General features: G+C 41.6%; 1 protein-coding gene across 1 annotated transcript in view; it reads left to right on the top strand.

The window, feature by feature from the left end:
• Positions 1 to 18,141, top strand: part of PGM2 (phosphoglucomutase 2) — a 32,892-nt gene extending 14,751 nt beyond the window's left edge. Inside the window, exons 5-14 of the mRNA XM_070398033.1 lie at positions 1,740 to 1,823; positions 1,953 to 2,146; positions 4,725 to 4,914; positions 5,626 to 5,723; positions 7,339 to 7,519; positions 7,611 to 7,704; positions 8,943 to 9,072; positions 9,761 to 9,950; positions 11,484 to 11,617; positions 17,944 to 18,141. Coding sequence (XP_070254134.1) covers positions 1,740 to 1,823; positions 1,953 to 2,146; positions 4,725 to 4,914; positions 5,626 to 5,723; positions 7,339 to 7,519; positions 7,611 to 7,704; positions 8,943 to 9,072; positions 9,761 to 9,950; positions 11,484 to 11,617; positions 17,944 to 18,046 — 1,398 coding nt within the window. The 3' untranslated portion in view covers positions 18,047 to 18,141. The remainder of the gene's footprint in view (positions 1 to 1,739; positions 1,824 to 1,952; positions 2,147 to 4,724; positions 4,915 to 5,625; positions 5,724 to 7,338; positions 7,520 to 7,610; positions 7,705 to 8,942; positions 9,073 to 9,760; positions 9,951 to 11,483; positions 11,618 to 17,943) is intronic.
• Positions 18,142 to 20,965: the final 2,824 nt, after the last annotated feature.

Genomic DNA, 20,965 nt, shown 5'->3' with positions numbered 1-20,965 from the left:
ATATGGTTCAGATTATTGTTTGATGGGAAAATTGGAATGTTTTTGAGCATCCTTGGTTTTCTGTACTATGTAAATGTTTATAGCAATTGTTATTACTACTATTATTATTATTAGTCCTCACCCGAGGATATGTTTTTTCCATTGATTTTTAGAGAGAATGGGAGGGAGAAAGGAAGTGCGGGAGATAGAGAGAGAGTGAGAAACATCGATGTGAAAGAGACACATGGATTGGTTGCCTCCCACATGCTCCCTGACCAGAGTGGAGGTAACCTGCAACCCAGGTACATGCCTTTGACCCAGGAACCAAAACTGTCACCCTTTGGTCCTTGGGCCAATGCTCTAACCATTGAGAAAACTGGCCATGGCAATAGCAATTATTTTATATCAGACAAGGAATAAGTGAGTGTCTCATGGTCACTTCCCACTCCATGGAGTGGTTCTCCCTTTACTTTGCTCCAGGACACATGGCGGATGTGAGATAACTCCTAAGGGGACTAATAGCCACTTAATGGGAGGGTGGAGGGACACGTGGTTAGATCTCGGTGGCCTGTGCTTGGTAAATCCCTTGTGTGGCCACAGAGGGGACAGGCCCCTTCCCCCATTTTGAGAAGTAGTCTTGTAAAGATAGGAGTAGTCTTGTAAAGTAGAAATACAAGAGAGGGAGCTTTTATTCTGGAGCAAAGATAAATGAACAAGATATAATTTTTTCCTTAAAAGCAAGTAGGGGGAAAGAAGAGAAGAGAAAGCAGTGAGAGGAAATAAACTGGATCTATACGCTTCTGTCCCAAGAAGAAGACTTAAAAGAATGTGAAATGGAAGCTTAGACCATATCATGGTTTGGAGAGTTTTCTAGTTCTACCAAGTAGAAGACAATGAGAAGAAGGCACCTAGGGAAATATTCTCCTTATTAGGGCACATGTCCCAGAACTTTGAGCAGTGAGTTAGTTCTAAGGGTAATAAGAGTATACTGCTTGGGTGTGGCACGAAAATACTGAATGACAGGTTATGATATATACATATTAGGTTTATTAAAAGGGAACAACTTGATATAAACAAGCAATATACCTAGAATAGACATTTTACATATACCTAATGTGTGTGTTGAAAACTGCTCTTGTTGCTGAAACCGGTTTGGCTCAGTGGATAGAGCGTCGGCCTACGGACTGAAAGGTCCCAGGTTCGATTCCGGTCAAGGGCATGTATCTGGGTTGCAGGCACATCCCCAGTAGGAGATGTGCAGGAGGCAGCTGATCGATGTTTCTCTCTCATCGATGTTTCTAACTCTCTATCTCTCTCCTTTCCTGTCTGTAAAAAATCAATAAAATATATTAAAAAAAAAAAAAAAGAAAACTGCTCTTGTTCCATCAGCATGGATGGAACTGGAGAGCATTATGCTAAGCGAAATAAGCCAGTTGGAGAAAGATAAATATCAAATGATCTCACTCATATGTGGGATATAATGATCAACATAATTTGATGAACAAGAATAGATCCAGAGACAAATGGTAGGGGCAGGGGTGGGGATGGTTAGAGAGCAACCAAAGGACTTGTATGCATGCATATTAGCATAACCAATGGACACAGACACTGGGGCGGTGGGGGCTTGCCTCGGGTGGGAATGGCTGGGTGGGAGGGTCAATTGGGGAAAAAGGAGACATATGTAAAACTTTAGACAATAAAAAAAGAAAAAAAGATGTATTATATAAAAAAAAAACTGCTCTTGTTTCCTGCCGTGACAGCCCTACACAGTGCTGCATTTGAAACTTTGTGCTGGGATCATGATAACCGCCTCCCACAACCCGAAGCAAGATGATGGTTATAAGGTACTTTTATTTTTCTGTCCACACGTATGTCCTTCTCGGCGAACCCTAACCCCCCATAGTTTGGGAGCATGGGAAATGGATGCGTTTCCATTAACCGCATCCTGTCTGGATGTGTGCCTGCGTTCTCAGGTCTACTGGGCTAACGGAGCTCAGATCACCCACCCGCACGACAAAGGGATTTCTCAAGCTATTGAAGAGAACCTGGAGCCGTGGCCCCAAGCTTGGGATGATTCCTTACTTAACGGCAGTCCGCTCCTTCACGACCCAAGTGCTTCCATCAGTAAGGACTACTATGAAGACCTTAGAAAATACTGTTTTCACAGGTAAATGGATTGCACACTCACCTCAGGTGAGTTCAGTTACTGTGATTCAGCCAGGCTCTCTCACTTCACCTGGTACATAAACTGTAGCTGCGTCTGATTTTGGAGGCTGTGGACTGGGGTTTGGTAACATTCCTTAAAAAGGCGGATAGTGAATATTTTTGGCTTTGTGAGTCATATAGACTGTCACACCTGCCCAGCTCTGCTGTCGTGGGACAGCAGCCGTAGGTGATATGTAAGTGAATGAGCGCAAACCTAGCTGTGTTCCAAAAAATAAGTTTGTTTACAAAAGCAGCCCTCGCTGGTTTGGCTCAGTGGCAGGTGGCTGGCCCATAGGCCACAGTTTGCTGACCTCTGCTGTAGACTCATATATGTGTATGAGAGTGTATGTGTGTGTGTGTATACTAGTATATGTATATATATAAAACTTGTTGAAAGGTGTTGAGTAGGAAACACTGACTTTTTTTCATCTTTCCAGAAATTTTCTGTGCATATGCAAGCATACATACATGCAATATATTTCAAACCATCAATAGGAATATACCGTGCGTGTTGTTTGTGCGATGCCTTCTCTCTCCAGTTAATTTGTCATGGATACTTTCTCTATTACTCCCTGCTAGTCCTGACACTTGTTTTGTAATGTCTGCTGTGCCCGTTTCTTTAACCCAGTGACACACACTCAGTAATGACCATGAAATAAGAAGTAGACGAGCTGAGGCAGTGTCGTCCTTCCCTAGTTTGCTATGGGTCCACCACTCCTCATTGTCCCCCGAGCAAGAAACCACTGGTTTTCAGCAAGTGGAATTTTTTAGGTTGTCTCTCATAATGTAGTTATTGGACCACTTGGGAGAGCAGGCTCTCACGTAGCCTGTGGAACCTCAGTCACATATGAAGGAGCAGCCGTGCCAGCTGGGCATTACCCTGTGCAAACGTCATCCGGAGTTGCCAGGCCATCTGACTTTTTCTCCCTGAAAGAAACTGGAAACCGAGATTTGGTTTGTGAAATCTCCTAATTTTTAAATGTTGGGAACAAGTAAAACACTTCTTCGAGCCTTCCTTCTGTCCCTCCGAGTCAGCTTCTCAAAGACTAAGGGTTTCTGCCAGCCTGGAGCGGCTCAGTTGGTTGAGTGTCGTTCTGTGCACCTAAAGGTTGCCAGTTCGATTCCCACTCAGGGCACATCCCTAGGTTGTGGGTTCAATCCCTGGTCAGGGCACATAGGGAAGGCACTGATTGATGGTTCTCTTTCAATTGATATCTCTCTCTCTCTCTCTCTCTCTCTCTCTCTTTCTTTCCCTCTGAGCATGTCTCTGAGCTAAGAGTTTCCAGTTTGGGCCACTCCAAGGAGCTCTTAAGCAGTTACTGGAGTCCGTGGGTCATGTCTGTGTGTGTATCTAAGTATACATATTTGCATGTGTATCCTTAGGTGCATTGCTGGCGTCAGAATTGTATGTGCATTTACAAAGTTGATAATGGTTTACAAATTGCTCTTCAAAAATGTTCGTTGACACTCCCACCAACGGGATATGAGCCACACATTCTTACCTCACTGAGTATTATCAAGTTTCTCATGTTTCCCAGGTTGTTAAATGAAAGTAATATCTCACTTTATTTGCATTCTAAATAAGCTGTTTTTCATATTTATTTAACCTATATTTTTCTGTGTATTTGTTCATCTTTTGTATTTGTGTAACCTCTTTGCCAATGTAGAAAACTGGACTACAATATTTTCAAATATTTTCCTTTCCAGTGTTCCTTTGGATTTTTTCATTGAATCTTTCTGCTGAACTTCTATAAAAATTTGATGTTTACCAGTTTTTAATTTATGACTTCCAGGTTTTGTGTCATACTTAAGAAAACTCTACACCACAATTATAAAAAAAGCAAACCTCCCCCTATTTTTTGGACTTGTATATTTATATTTTGTAATATTTAACTCTTTTGAGTCATTGGTGAGTTTTAATTTTGTTTAATTAGGTGTTTATTTTTTTTCTAAAAGGTTTGTGGTTGTACCAACATGTTAAATTGAAGAACCTATCCTTCTTTGACCAATTGGAAACTACAGTGGGGCCTTGACTTACGAGTTTAATTCGAGACCGAGCTCGTTAAGGAGCTCATTAACTCAAATTACTCTGTCAACTCAATGCAAAAAGACAGCTGGTATCTCAAAAAACTTGTTAGACACTCGTAAGTCAAGGCCCCACTGTACTTTTCTCAAACAATTGCTAATACTAATTGAGTGTTTATTATCTATCAGATATTTGCCGTAGGTTGGAACCTGAGCTCAGGGCTCTTTCTGCTCTCCCGCTCTCGGTGTGAATGCTGCATCATAAACTCTGACAGGAATCAGATTTGCTGAAAATAACTGCAGAGTAAAATTTAAAACTTGAGCCTGTTGGAAGAGGGGTAGTATATTGGAGAGGAGTAAGATTTTTTAATGCGATTAGAAAGACCCTCATTGTCTTGTACGTTTGTATCACACTGATGTCTTGTGGATCTGGTTCCTGGATACTTTGCAAACCTTCCCGTTTTGAAAGTCACGTTTGTGTATTTGATCATTTTCCGTGACGTGTCTGGTTCCAGGAGTGTGAACAGGGAGACCAAGCTGAAGTTTGTGCACACCTCCGTCCACGGCGTGGGCCACCGCTTCGTGCAGTCGGCTTTCCGGGCTTTTGACTTTGTTCCCCCCGAGGCTGTTCCCGAACAGAAGGATCCTGATCCTGAGTTCCCAACAGTGAAATACCCAAATCCCGAAGAGGGTGAAGGTGTCTTGGTAACCTCCTGTTTTTATTTATAAAGTTTACCTCTTCTGTTCAAAACTATGACTACCAAGTACAATACGGTTTTTTATGTGCTCTCATTGTATGGAACAAAAATAATTTCATCATTGGAAATATTTATATTTATTAATCAATCATCCATTTCTTAAAGGAACTTTCAAATTAGATATGTTAGCATCAGGATATGAGGGCTGAAATCTAAATGTTTTAAATTAAATTTCATGAATTAAGTTTAAGTTACTGTGCTTCCTTAATGCCAAAAGGAAACAGTAATAGAATGGAAGTTTACCCTCCCATGAATTTTATTCCTTAATTGTCATTTTTCTGATATGAGGAAGTACTATTTAAATGATGGTTCCTTCAGCCTTTTAAAGGGTAGGGTAACAGTGAGATTCGGAGAGCCAGTTTGTTGGTTTGTTTGTGAGGTTGATCACATGGGAAGCCTGGAGGTACCACTCCAGCTGCACACACACGATCAGCTGTGGGGTGAATTCCATGGGCAGGCTTGGGTCGTGCTCTGGTTCTCTCATTATCTGACCTGGCTCAGGAAGTAATACATGACCAGCCAAGACCAGCTCCAGAAATAAAATTCAGCCTGAGTTTGGGGAACATTCTCTTTTGGTTCTTAAATAACTCAACGTTTTTAAAGACTGCAATGTCCTTGATTCTTGATGGAAATATTCTTTCTTTCTGCTCTTTTTCAGACTTTATCTTTTGCTTTGGCTGACAAAATCAAGGCCAAAGTCATTTTAGCAAATGACCCAGATGCTGATAGACTTGCTGTAGCAGAAAAGCAAGACAGGTACGAACTCATTATGATTGCCTACATAATAGAAATGATAAAGGGTGACATCTTGGGCAGGAAAATGCTTCTGGGGAGACTGGACCTATTTGGCAATATTTCCCATTTACTTTGCCAATGATCATCTCACTGGGTTTCTGGAGAGTCTTCCAACACCGAGCAGGGTGCTGACACCGGGGCCACACGATTACCCTGCAAGCACAATGTAGAGTGAACCGCCCAGTGTGAACCTGGAATTGAAATCACTCCCTGTTATCTTTTTATCATTGATTCATTATTATTAATGACTCAGTGCCTAATGAGGACAAAGTGCTTTGCTTGGTGCTGGCTTTGCAGTTCTTTATTCACCAGCAGGTTTGGTAAGGAGCTGACCTTCAAGGAAATGTTGAACTCAGGTTGAGCAGACTAGAGAGGAGTGCCTGTGGAGTACTGACAGTATAAGGCAAGTTTGACTGTAGAGCAGCGGTTCTCAACCTGTGGGTCGCGACCCCTTTGGTGGTCGAACGACCCTTTCACAGGGGTCGCCTAAGACCATCCTGCATATCAGATATTTACATTACGATTCACAACAGTAGCAACATTACAGTTATGAAGTAGCAACAAAAATAATTGTATGGTTGGGTCACAACATGAGGAACTGTATTTAAAGGGCCAGAAGGTTGAGAACCACTGCTGTAGAGTGTGCACAGAGAGGTGATAGGTTGCGGGGTGGGAGGCATTGAAAGGCAGGCAGGGATCAAGCAGTTTCAGGTATCAGATGGCATATGTGACGTTTCGAGGAGCGTGGTGCTATTAAAGGGTTAGGGTTTTATTTCATTTATTTATTTATTTTTTAAAATATATTTTATTGATTTTTTACAGAGAGGAAGGGAGAGAGATAGAGAGTTAGAAACATCGATGAGAGAGAAACATCGATCAGCTGCCTCCTGTACATCTCCTACTGGGGATGTGCCCACAACCCAGGTACATGCCCTTGACCGGAATCGAACCCGGGACCCCTCAGTCCGCAGGCCGACGCTCTATCCACTGAGCCAAACCGGTTTCAGCAAGGGTTAGGATTTTAGATTATGATAAAACAGAGTCAATTCTATATCCGTTTTTAGAAAATCAAACTAAGATGATATGTGCTGCAACATGCAATGTACTTCTAGCCACGTGGGCCACAGAGAGGAAGATAAACCTACGCATGTTTTTGGCGTCCTCACCATTTCAGCATCAAGCTCAATCTTAAGGAATGCTAAGCTGTTGCCCTCTCAGACTCAATAAAACTGACCGAAAATTAAGATGTACACACTAGTATAGTTGGGGGATCTTGTCAGCATATTTCTGTTGAAAAAGCCTTTGCTGAAAACAAAGAGGAAAGGAATGATGTGTAATCACTGACATACTTTTACACACTCTTCAAAGATTGGATGTTTGTCTAGGCAAACTGGCTGAGACGTGATAGATGCTCACATGTTTGGGAAGCAGCAGTCACATTTCTGGCCAGTTATTTAAACAATAACAGGGTGTCTTCCAGAAACGACCTTGAACCTTGTGTAGCTTCCTTGTCCCATTGCAGGGACTCCCAGTGTCTTTGGAGACCTCAGCAGTGCACGGTTGTTTTCTCTTTCAGTGGTGAATGGAGAGTGTTTTCTGGCAACGAGTTGGGGGCCCTCTTGGGCTGGTGGCTCTTTACTTGTTGGAAAGAAAAGAACCAAGATCCCAGTGCCCTCAAGGACACGTACATGCTGTCCAGCACCGTCTCCTCCAAAATCTTGCGGGCCATTGCCTTAAAGGAGGGTTTTCACTTTGAGGTAAGGGTTCTGGGGGAACATGGTCTTTCGCCTTTCATTTGCTCTTCTGAAGGTCTAAGACACATCTTTCTCTTTTGGATTATCCCTTTAGGAAACATTAACTGGCTTTAAATGGATGGGAAACCGAGCCAAGCAGCTAATAGACCAGGGGAAAAATGTCTTATTTGCATTTGAAGAGGCTATTGGTAAGAAGCCATGTGATGCTCATAGAATTTGTTGATCCACAGAATGCAAATATGTGGGCAAAGATGTGGATTTGGATTTGGGTTCAGTAAATTAGTGTGAAACAGGAGCACACAGTTTGCTTTGCTTCTGTGGCATTCAACGAGTGTTGAACTGTCCTATCCCTAAATTGGCATCTCAGATTTCATTCAGCTAGAAAGAATATCTGGCAAATAACCAAGCCATTAGTGTAAGAAAGTGAATCTTTCCCCAGATGACTGAAAACAGCGATATTATGCACATGGCTGCTGGCAGCTTAAGAGTCCACGTTTTTGGGGAGTGTGATATTTTTCCTCCACTGTGGAGTTGATATCCAGACCTAAGTGTTCTGTCCACAGGGAAGAAGGCCAAGTCGTGGTGCCTTCATCAAAGTGATTGTCACCTGAAAGGATGACCCCAAGCCCAGCCAGGATGACAGAAAAACACGTGTCTTAAACTATCAATAGGAATGAGCAGAAAGGAGAGTGAGCCACAGACACCTGAAATTCAGATGTTTGTGCTGGGGATATTTTAGCTATTCATTCAGCAAAAGTTCTGACGCATCATATTTATCCTATAATATGTATTCTTCTGATTCATCTGCATATTTCCTGCAGCACCCATAAAATTGAACCAATTAAACGAAGTGGAATTGCTCAGCGTTGCTCTTTTTTGGTCACAATTGGCAGTCTTCTCTTTCTATAGCTTTTTATTTAATAATATTTTTGCATTGGTTTATCAAATATTTATTGCATGTCAATTACACAGTCATTCTGAAAGAAATGGGCACTGACCTCTGCCTACAGCAGTTGCCAAGGATCTAGTTAAATTACCACACAGAAGACAATAGGCCAGGAACCAAGATGAATAGTATAACTCACAGGAACTATGGGGATTCAGAGAAGACAGCATAAGCCTTGACTAGAACAACTGGAAACAGTTCTGTGGGAGCTGGAGGAACTTGGGCTGGACCTAGGAAACAAGCACCATTGTCTGGGAGGAAGACTCTCCTTACACGTTATTCAACAAATACTTCTTGAAGGCCTACTGTGTGCTGAGCACTGGCTAGATTCTTAGTTATAATACTGGCAAATGAGAAGCATCCATCTTCTTATACTGTAAAACCACTTATGTGATGGGCAGGGTGTGTGTAGATACATGCACCACAATGTTATAAAGGAACCCACTCCTAAGTGTCTGTGTCTGACATGTGTCTCTGCAGGATATATGTGCTGCCCTTTTGTTCTGGACAAAGATGGAGTCAGTGCCGCCGTCATAAGCGCAGAGCTGGCTAGCTTTCTTGCAACCAAAAATTTGTCTCTGTCTCAGCAGCTAAAGGCCATCTATGTTGAGTAAGTTTCTATTGATTATTGAATTGAAGTAATATAATTTGATTAGTTTCATGTGTACAATGTAATGATTCAATATGTGTATATATTGGGACATGGTTGCCACAATAAGTCATTAACATACATTACCACACATGGCAATGTATTTTAAGTGTATTATGTTCTTGTGTATGAGATGCTAATAATCTTTCCAATGCTCTGACTTTAGTTATGAATTCTATTTCTTAAGAAAACGAAACAAGAGATTATCTTTTCCTTTTGATACTTACCATTTGTGATAGCACTAATCTTTACTAAATGAGAACATGACACAGAATGTGATTTTAAGTGTCTGATGCCAAAAAAGATTAAATGTGTTCATGAAACGTCTGTTTAGTCTTTATAGCGATTTCTCAACTCTTGCCTTTCTGATGCAAAAGCAGCCAGACACAGTACATAATGCAATGGGCACGGTATGGCTGTTCCAGTATAATTTTACTTACGAATATAGGCTGAAGGCAAGGTAACAGCTTGGTGAGCCCTCGGGTAAATTGTTGTACCTCCTTTTTAATGCTAAATGATTGCTTTGAAGCTAGTCATGGTCATTTGTCTCATTACGTATTTGAGAATGTGCTGGTTGGTGCCCGTTCTATATACGCTATGCAGAATTATTTGTTCCTCATTTTGCATGTATTTGTATTTGTTTTGATAGGTATGGCTACCATATTACCAAAGCTTCATATTTTATCTGCCATGATCAAGGAACCATTAAGAAATTATTTGAGAACCTTAGAAACTATGATGGGAAGAATAATTATCCGAAAACTTGTGGCAGATTTGAGATTTCTGGCATTAGGGACCTTACCACTGGCTATGATGATGGCCAGCCTGACAAAAAAGCGGTAAGTCACATCCACTTTCATCAAACTCTTGTCTGTTAGTGATTTCAGAGAGGAAGGGAGAGGGAGAGAGAGATAGAAACATCAAGGATGAGAGAGAATCATTGATCGGCTTGCCTCCTGCACACCCCCTACTGGTGACAGATCCCACAACCTGGGCATGTGCCCTGACTGGGAATTGAACTGTGACCTCCTGGTTCTTAGGTCGACACTCAGCCACGGAGCCACACCAGCCGGGCAATACACCATATATTACTAAAAGATAAATAGTATTAAGAGTTACAATGAAACATGGCAGATCCAACCACTGCCATCTCATTGTCATGCATTGACAACCACATTCCCTCTCAGTTTTTTCTCCTGGACTTTACCAACAGGTTTCTAAATACTGTGCTTATATGGTGATGTTTTGAATTATCAGTGTTAGACTCTATTAATTTTCTGTTATGGAGATAAAGATTTAGTTCTTACACTTCCAGCATTCACCATTCCCCTTCCTCCCTGTCCTCACAATACATTTACACCATAACTTAGGGTGACATGAGATTTTGTGCTTGTATTAATATGGCAGAGGGTGAGCATCCAAGAGGATCTAACAGCCGCTTTCAAATACCATCTTGCCGCCGTGACCGGTTTGGCTCAGTGGATAGAGCGTCGGCCTGCGGACTGAAAGGTCTCAGGTTCGATTCCGGTCAAGGGCATGTACCTTGGTTGTGGGCACATCCCCAGCAGGAGGGGTGCAGGAGGCAGCTGATTGATGTTTCTAACTCTCTATCCCTCTCCCTTCCTCTCTGTAAAAAAATCAATAAAATATATATATATTTAAAAAAAAAAAAAAATACCATCTTGCCTTTCCCCTGCCCTTTGCAGTACCTGGTGCCTCAGGTAGTGAGTTTGGCAAGGTTTGCAGAACACCTTGACTGGGTTCTCGTCTGTCGCCTGCAGTGCTCAGCTGTCACCCCGTGTTCCGGGGCAGGTCTGCTCCTCCATCTGTTTTCTGACTTCCCAGATTGGCTGGCAGCCCCATCTACTGCGGTTCCCTTTCTTCCTCTTTGCCCTTGTGTTTGTTTCGTTTCTCATACTCTGTCATTTTAGTGAATACATGCAGTTATGAATACATCTGCCAGAAGCTTTATTTTTTTTAAGTCTGTCCATACACAGTTTTGCAAAGTTAAGTAAGGTCTAGTATTGTTTTTATTTATTTATTTTTTGTAATGCATCATTAATCTATTTAAATCAATTTCTTGTGAAATTATATATTTCAATTTTAGTAAAGCTTTAATCGTTTTCATGAGTAGAACGGAAGAGGTAAAAAGCCTACAAAGTTTACTTAAATTTCACACATTTCCTTTTTATTACTATCTAGTGTGTCATTTGTATGGAGTGCATTTTCAGATTTTCTCCACAATGTTCTTCTTCCTGAACCAATATAGTTGCTTGGCATTTATTTTCTTGCGTATCTAGAGGAAACTATTATGTAGGCCAGAAGAGTGTCTGTTACTATATACATTCAGAATGTGTATAATTCATTCCTAGGTTCTCCCTACTAGTAAAAGCAGCCAAATGATCACCTTTACCTTTGCGAATGGATGCGTGGCCACCATGCGGACCAGTGGGACAGAGCCCAAAATCAAGTACTACGCGGAACTGTGTGCTCCGCCTGGAAACAGGTAAGATGTGGATGGTTTTCAGTCCCTAAACTTCCTAGTTGGTTCTGTTCATATGCTGAGTAAACATTTCCTCTTTCCAGTATATCATTTAACTGGGAAGCTTGTTCCAGAACCTACAGCAAATACCTTGATATTAACAGCTGCTTGGAGCATCCAGGGACACGAGTGTTCCCTTCATGCTTAATTACATCTCTTTCTCTCCCAACTTTTCTTTGTATGAGAAAGATGTCATTCCTAAATTCAGTAATAGTAATATTATTTCCTTTTTCTAGTACTATTTTTTAAAAATATATTTTTATTGATTTCAGAGAGGAAGGGAGAGGGAGAGGGAGATAGAAACATCAATGATGAGAGAGAATCATTGATTGGCTGCCTCCTGCACATCCCCTACTGGGGATCGAGCCTGCAACCCAGGCATGTGCCCTTGACCAGAATCGAACCTGGGACCCTTTGGTCCTCAGGCCAACACTCTATCTACTGAGCCAAACCAGCTAGGGCTCTAGTACTTTTTATATGAGGTAAGCACCAATGAGTTTTTCTCTTTTTCCGCATGTATCTGATACAATAAAGTAAAATCATTGCACATGCATTCAGCACATATTTTGAGCCCCTGTTTGGTTGTATTAGGCCAGTGGTTCCCAAACTTATTTGGCCTACCGCCCCCTTTCCAGAAAAAATATTACTCAGCCCCTGGAAATTAATTTTTTTAAAATTTTAATAGCAGTTACTCATTGCCCCCAAATGCACCTGTGGCCATCACCGCCCCCCTGGATCACTGCAGCGCCTACCAGGGGGCGGTAGCGCCCACTTTGGGAATCACTGCATTAGGCTATGCTGGGTCCCAGGATAAAGCGTCAATGTCAGAAAGAGTCCTTGCCACCGAAGGACTGATGGTCTGGTAGCTTCAGGGTCGTGTCTTCATGAGTATGGGAAAGGGCTGGAGTTGGTCACTTTCCAACTGTAACATTTTGAACTTTTTTTTTTTTTTTTAAATATATTTTATTGATTTTTTACAGAGAGGAAGGGAGAGAGATAGAGAGTTAGAAACATCGATGAGAGAGAAACATCGATCAGCTGCCTCCTGCACATCTCCCACTGGGGATGTGCCCGCAACCCAGGTACATGCCCTTGACCGGAATCGAACCCGGGACCTTTCAGTCCGCAGGCCGACGCTCTATCCACTGAGCCAAACCGGTTTCGGCAACATTTTGAACTTTAACAACTGTGGTGTATGTCATTAGCTTGTGCAAATGCGCTACTGCAAACTACTTAACCCCCAGTTAACTAGCTCTTCTCTATTTAGATTACAGTTAAGAATCAGGGGGGAAAATTTAAGGTGAAATCAACTCTGTCCAATAGAAATAAAATGTGAGCCACATATGCAAATTTAAATGTTCCATTAGTGAATAGAAACAGGTGAAATTAATTTTAATAATATATTTGATTTAACTTAGTCTATTTTTTTTTATTTTTTTTTTTACTTAGTCTATTTAAATAGTGTCATTACAATATGTAATCCATACTAGACGTTATTGAGATATTTCACGTTTTTGTCACACAAAGTCTTCACAATCCATTTAGTATCTTACAACTTGCCATGTATCTCAATTCAATGCCAAATTTTTTTTGGAAATACTATAACTGTATTTAGATCTCATAAAATTTACAGTAGAAAACATAGAATTTGATACCCCAGTTATTCCAAACATACTTAAGTTTTCCAACAGCCAAATCAAGTGTCAATTTTTAAATTTGAATTTCAATCAGTCGGACTTAAATTTAAAAATCAGCTTCTTGGTTTTACGAGGCATATTTCAAATGTTTGACAGCCACATGTGGCTAATGGCTACTGTAGTAGACGGCAGAAGACTTGGTGGTTGTTACAACATGTATTCCAAATCTTTGCTTATAGAAAGATTTTTCTGAGTTTGTGAATCAGATTTGCACCATGTGGAAGTAGTAGGGGAGGAACACTGCTGAGCATCTTATATTGGCAAGCCAATAGCAGATTAAGATACAGCAAATTAGGAGTGGGTGAGGAAACAATTGTTAGGGTTAGACTTCCCTTAGACAGGCAAAGTGAGTGTTGATAGCAAAGCAAGAAATGCTGAAGCAAAACAAAACTAGAAACATGGAAACAAGAACTCAGAGAGTTTAAGTAAAATAGCATTCTGCTCCCAGTGGGCCCTGCATCTTCTGAGTAAGAGCTGCCGAACAGCTGTCAGAGTCGTGATTATAGTTCTTCACCATCGAGGTACTCAATCACATGGATCTATGAAGTCATGGGACTCTAATAGATTTGCTACAGATTCTCATTAAAACCTTCTTGTGCTTAAAGGGCAAAAACTCAGCTATGAAGCAACTTAAACATAAAACAGCTCATTTTCTGAGCACTTTGCATTACCAGTGTTTTATGGAATACTAGAGGCCCAGTGCACAAAATTCATGCACGGGGTGGGGGCTCCCCTCAGCCCAGCCTGCACCTTCTCCAATCTGGGACCCCTTGGGGGATATCCGACTGCTGGTTTAGGCCTGATCCCGGGGATTGGACCTAAACTGGCAATCAGACATCCCTTTCACAATCCTGGACTGCTGGCTCCTAATTGCTCACCTGCCTGCCTGCCTTGTTGACCCTCACTGCCTCTGCATGCCAGCCTGGTCTCTCCTAACTGCACCCCACTACCGGCCTGGTCGCCCCTCACGGCCCCCCTGCCGGCTTTGTCGCCCCACACAGCCTGCTGTTCAGTTATTTGGTTGTCCCTCACTAACCCCCCTGCCGGCCTGGTCGCCCCACACAGCCTGCTGTTCAGTCGTTTGGTCGTCCCTCACTAACCCCCCTGCCGGCCTTGTCGCCCCACGCAGCCTGCTGTTCAGTCGTTTGGTCGTCCCTCACTAACCCCCCTGCTGGCCTGGCCATAGGCAGCCATCTTGTGAGGACATGAGGGTTATTTTGCATATTACCTCTTTATTATATAGGATTGTGCAAGTATTGGTGTTTCCACGTGTGTTAAATAACAAGCTGTTTGCTACTACATTGAGTATGATTTTTTCATTGGCTTCTTTGTAATTCTCATTCTCACTTAGTGTTTGTATATTTCTGTATCTTATTCTTTTTTGGCGGGGGGAATAGACGTTAGACCAATTTAAAGATGTTTTCTATAGATATTTGTCTATATTTGTCTTTTCCTTTTCATTATCCTGTGAAAAATGTGCCTAATATTCCAGAAAACTTTGCTTTAAAATAACAGTACTATTTAATGTTTAAGGGTCTGTGGTATTTACATTTTTCACATGGCTTACTGAGTGGACTTAAATTCAAATACTGATTTATAAATTGCTGAAAACACTTAGAAAAATTGTGCTTTTATTATATGCATTGAAATGTTGCTTGCTTTCATTAAATGGGTCATTAAGCACTAAGTCAGCTATGGCTATGCTGTCGGGGTTCAAGCCAGGAACCAGCATATCTACTGTACAACAGCAGTAAAACCATGGTTAAGGTTTCCTTATTTTCTGATAACCTAAAATATTACTAATACAGTGGGGCCTTGACTTACGAGTGTCCCGACTAACGAGTTTTTTGAGATATGAGCCCGTCTCTCGGCTGATTTTTTGCTTTGAGTTGCAAGCTAAAATTCGGGTTAGCCAGCTTCAGATACCCCAACGCTAGTTGGCGCCGTGAACGTCACAGTGAACGCCACAACATCAGCCCAGCATCACGTGTCTCACTTGTTCACTTTTTGATTTGACATACGAGTAATTTGAGTTATGAGCTCCGTCACGGAATGAATTAAACTCGTAAGTCAAGGCCCCACTGTATAGTAATATCATGAATTTCATTTATTCATAGAATTTCATGACCTACTAATTTCTCAAGATATGAAATCCTTTTCTGGTATAAGTTCTGCTTTTTAAAAAATATTTTGTTGAGGTAGATGTCTTTAATTTTTATTTTGGAAAATTTGAAACCTACAGAAATGTTGAAATAATAATGTAGAGAATATTATATACCCTTGCTTAGACCAGGACTTGGCAAGCTTTTCCTGTAAAGAGCTAGATAGTAAATATTTTAGGGTTTGCAGGTCCTATGGTTTCTGCCACAACTACTGGGTCTGCTGTCATAGCTAGAAAACAGCCATAGACATGAAGAATGGGTGTGGCAATGTTTCAGTAAAATTTACACAAACACCCCATAAAGCCCTGGTTTGCCTGCCTCAACCTAGAATTAGCAATTGCTAACATTTTGTGATATTTGCTCTCTCTCACTATATACATTATATTTTTGGTTGTTGTTTATTTTTCCCCTGAGCCATTTAAAAGTAAGTCATAGACTTTAATATGCATTCCTAAAAACAAAGACTTTCTCTTACTATCTAAGGTTTAGATAATAATTATATCAGGGAGAGTTCTAACAGAAACAAGACCAGTTGGAGCTATAAAGATACATAGCTCTCTGTAGACTACAGATACATATATATATAAATATGTCTGTATGTCCATATGTAGTAAATTCACTGTTGAGTTTTAGTTATATTGTTGAAAACACACACAGTAATTAGTTATGTGCCTTCCTGAGGATTGCTTTTTTCTTCAAAGCACCCTTATGGGGAAGGAAAAAAAAGACCTGCATGATTCATATGTACTTATGAAGCATAATTACTTTATGTGTTACCAACAGGGATAAAAATAATTATAACGACAGCTTACATTTATTGAGGTTTTGGGGCCAGATTCTATGCTAATTGCTTTCTATAATTTGTCTCAATCTACACAGCAACTCTCTTGGGCAGGTACAGTCTTTATCCCAATTTTACAAATGAGGAATCTGGGCCTTCCAGCGGCTAAGCCTTCCCCGGGGCACACCCTAGCAACTAGTAGAGCCAGAATTAACGCCTGTAACAAGATGGGTTGTGTTAGTTGTACTCTTAGCTTGCACAATGTAAAAACGATCTTAAATGACAAGGATTGCCATCTCCATTAAAATAAAGTTTGTAGCTCTGACCGGTTTGGTTCAATGGATAGAGCATCGGCCTGCGGACTGAAAGGTCCCAGGTTCTATTCCAGTCAAGGGCATGTACCTTGGTTGCGGGCACATCCCCAGTAGGGGGTGTGCAGGAAGCAGCTGATAGATGTTTCTCTCTCATTGATGTTTCTAACTCTATCCTTCTCCCTTCCTCTCTGTAAAAAATCAATAAAATATATTTTTTTAAAAAGTTTGTATACTAGTATGTGAAAGATGGTTAAGTATGAAGTAATGACATTTTGAATTGAAGGATTTAGCTTTTTTAAGTAGCTTTTTGGGTTAGAGTTCTCATAGTAACTCACACTGTGCTAGTGGCCTGACACTTATATGAGCTGCTGGAAACTTGTCTAATTCCAAGTCCGTTTATCTGTCATCTGCCTTCCAATCATTTACATGTGAATGAGTGTTTTCCGCCTGCTTGAAAACTGGATTTCCTTAGCGGGATCTTGCTCCCTAGATTAGCGTTTATATTTTAGTTGTGGCCTTTGTTCTGAAGGTAGAATAATGAAGATGAATCCCAGGGTCTGAGTTCCTGGTGCGTGACTAGCAGGCCCGCTAGGAGGCTCCCTGGCCCTGTCTGGTCTAGGAAGGGCTTACAGCCACACCTGCTGCTTAGCTTCCAGAAGTTTGTGTGGAAACAGGATCAGGAACGTTCTTGTCCTGGGAGAACTAGGGCATAACAGCTGTGGCTTGTAACAGTTCAGCAGGACTCAGTGACAACTGGAGTCGTGAAGTTTTCTCTGCGATGTTAGGCACAAACATCGCAGAACTTTAGGGATGTGAGGGCAAACATTGTGTTTCTTAAACATTCTTTTGAAGACTAGAAAAGGGTGGTTTTTGTTTATGGTTGAGACTTTGGGAAAGCCTTTGGGGAAAATAATTGATATTGTCTCGTGGGATTTTTTGTTGTTGTTAACAGAGGCTAGGCTCCATGGACTTCTGTTTTGTCGGATTTATTAGTAGCCCTCCTCTGAAGGTTACATGTCAGTTGTACTTGGTCACAGTGGGGAGAATTTAAATATGCTTTGGGCCCTGGCTGTTTTGGCTCAGTGGATAGAGCGTCGCCTGTGGGACTAAAGGGTCCCAGGTTCGATTCTGGTCAAGGGCACATGCCTGGGTTATGGTCCTGATCCCCAGTAGGGGGAGTGCAGGAGGCAGTAGATCAATGATTCTCTCTCATCATTGATGTTTCTATCTCTCTCTCCCTCTCTCTTCCGCTCTGAAATCAATAAAAATGTATTTAAAAAATAAAATACGCTTTGAGAAAATCCACTGATCTAGAATTTCCCCCCTTATTTTGCAGTGATCCTGAGCAGCTGAAGAAAGAACTAAATGAACTAGTCACTGCTATTGAAGAACATTTTTTCCAGCCACAAAAGTATAACCTGCAGGCAAAAGCAGAGTGAAATATTCCAGCCTTGGGCACAATTGTATTTACCTACATTAAGCTGAACTTGATTTCTTTTTTCTTTTTTTTAATAAATCTTTATTGTTCAGATTATTACAGTTGTTCCTCTTTTCCCCCCCATAGCTCCCCTCCATCTGGTTCCCACCCCACCCCCTGCCCTTATTCCCCTCCCCCCACTGTCCTCGTCCATAGGTGCACGATTTTTGTCCAGTCTCTTCCAGCACCCCCCACACCCCTTTACACCCAAGAATTGTCAGTCCACTCCCTTTTTATGCCCCTGATTCTATTCTATTCACCAGTTTATTCGGTTCGTCAGATTTTTTATTCATTTGATTTTTAGATTCATTTGTTGATAGATATGTATTTGTTGTCACTTTGTTGTTCATAATTTTTATCTTTACCTTTTTCTTCTTCCTCCTCTTCTTAAATAATACCCTTCATCATTTCATATAATACTGGTTTGGCAGTGATGAACTCCTTTAGCTTTTTCTTATCTGTGAAGCTCTTTATCTGACCTTCAATTCTAAATGATAGCTTTGCTGGGTAGAGTAATCTTGGTTGTAGGTTCTTGCTATTCATCACTTTGAATATTTCTTGCCACTCCCTTCTGGCCTGCATGGTTTCTCTTGAGAAATCAGCTGGTAGTCGTATGGGTACTCCCTTGTAGGTAAGTATTTTTCTCTTGCTGCTTTTAATATTCTCTCTTTGTCTTTTGCCCTTAGCATTTTAATTATGATGTGTCTTGGTGTGGTCCTCTTTGGATTCCTTTTGTTTGGGGTTCTCTGCGCTTCTTGGACTTGTAAGTCTATTTCTTTCACCAGGTAGGGGAAGTTTTCTGTCATTATTTCTTCAAATAGGTTTTCAGTATCTTGCTCTCTCTCTTCTTCTGGCACCCCTATAATTCGGATGTTAGTATGCTTGAAGTTGTCCCAGAGGCTCCTTGCACTATCTTCATATTTTTGGATTCTTTTTTCCTTTTGCTTTTCCGGTTGGGTGTTTTTTGCTTCTTTGTATTTCAAATCCTTGACTTGGTTCTTGGGATCCTCTAGTCTGCTGTTGGATCTCTGTATATTATTCTTTTTTTTTTTAATATATTTTTTATTGATTTTTTACAGAGAGGAAGGGAGAGGGATAGAGAGCCAGAGAGCCAGAAACATCGATGAGAGAGAAACATCGATCAGCTGCCTCCTGCACACCCCCGACTGGGGATGTGCCCGCAACTAAGGTACATGCCCTTTACCGGAATCGAACCCAGGAGTCTTCAGTCCGCAGGCCGACGCTTTATCCACTGAGCCAAACCGGTCAGGGCTATTCTTTATTTCAGTCAGTGTATGCTTAATTTCTAATTGGTCCTTTTTCATATCCTTGAGGGTCTCACTATATTTTTCAGAGGTTTCTAGAAGATTCTTGAGTAAACTTATAACCGTGGTTTTGAATTCTATATCCAGTAGTTTGCTTTCCTCCATTTCTTTCATTTGTGACCTGTTTCTTTGTCTCCACATTTTGGCTGCTTCCCTGTGTTGATAGAGTGGCTTTGTGTGCTAGGTGTCTTATAGGGCCCAGTGGCTCAGCCTCCCTAATTATCTGAGGTGGACACTCTTCGTGCACCCCTTTGTGGGCTGTGTTCACGGTCTTGTTGTAGTTAAGCCTTGATTGCTGTTGGTATCACTGGGAGGAATTGACATCCAGGTCAACTGGCTGTGAGGACCAGTTGTGTCTACAATGGCAGAAATTCCGTGCTGGAGACACCCTTATGGGGCATTGCTTCAATGGGGCTTTGGCGCTCACTGAGTCTTCCCCCTGAGTGTGTCTCTTATGGCTGTGAAGTGTTGTAATCTGGATGGTCTCACTCTGACCACTTTGTAGACTGGCTCTTGGATCTCCAAAGAGGTGCAAAGTCAGCCACTGCCTGAGGCCACCCAGCAGGAGCTACAGAGAGATCTGCAGATTCCTCCTCTTTGGGGTTTGGAAGTGCCCAGATGAGGCGCAACTGTGAAGTAATGCAGGCTGGTGATGAGCCTTAGGCCTTCTTTTGGAAGCTCTGGGGTTCTCTGACCCAGCTACAGTTTGACAGTTTTTAGGCGGAGAAAGGCCAGGCCATTCCTATGCAAAAGCCTCTGCGCACAGCTTGGGTGGGGTTGTAAATTGGGTGGGGCGGGGTCTCAGGGAATCACCAGGGCGGAGCAAACCTCAGTGGCTGCCAGTCTGCTCTGCCTCGGTAAGTCCCGGGATCTGTGTCCTGCACCCCTGTGCAGGAACAGTGAATGCTGCAAGCACCTCTGCGAGAAAGCCGCCCTCACGTTCCGGCCCGATGCCAGACAGTACAGTTTCTCTTTGTATGAGTCTGGGCCCCCAAATTCTCGCCCAGAACTGGAGTTCAGAGCACTCAGGAGCTTGTATCTCCCTCCCAATTGAAAAAGACAACTGTGTACCCAGCTGCCAGCCCCTTTTGTGTATGCCTTCGTACCTCCACACTTCCACACCTCTGCACCTCCTACCGACTCAATGCGCTTTTCTTTTTCTTTCTAGTTGTAGAATTTCCACTCAGCCAGCCTTCCCGTGGTTCTGGATGATATTCGTTTTGTCTTTTAGTTGTAGTTTTAATGTGGTTGTGCATGGCAGCAAGTTCAGGTGTTTACCTATGCCGCCATCTTGGTTGTCCCTGAACATGATTTCTTAACCATCATTCATAAGAGCCAAGGGATTTAAACTGTCACTACAAGTATTCATATTTTTTTTATAGACCTACATTCCTCATTGTCTTATGTTGGATTTTTAACATAAATAAAGAAAAGATAGGTAAACCTAACACACCAACATTCCTATTAAAAGGTTAAGACTCGGCATTATCAGAATTTTAAAAAATGAAGATTTAAAAAATATAATGAATATGCTTTAATTATAGTAAACAAATATA

Source organism: Myotis yumanensis, unplaced genomic scaffold, assembly GCF_028538775.1.
Source record: "Myotis yumanensis isolate MYYU_CA2020_CCGP unplaced genomic scaffold, mMyoYum1.0.hap1 SCAF_1, whole genome shotgun sequence".
NCBI classification, from domain to species: Eukaryota; Metazoa; Chordata; class Mammalia; order Chiroptera; family Vespertilionidae; genus Myotis; species Myotis yumanensis.
This window is presented reverse-complemented; position numbering and strand designations above follow the sequence as displayed.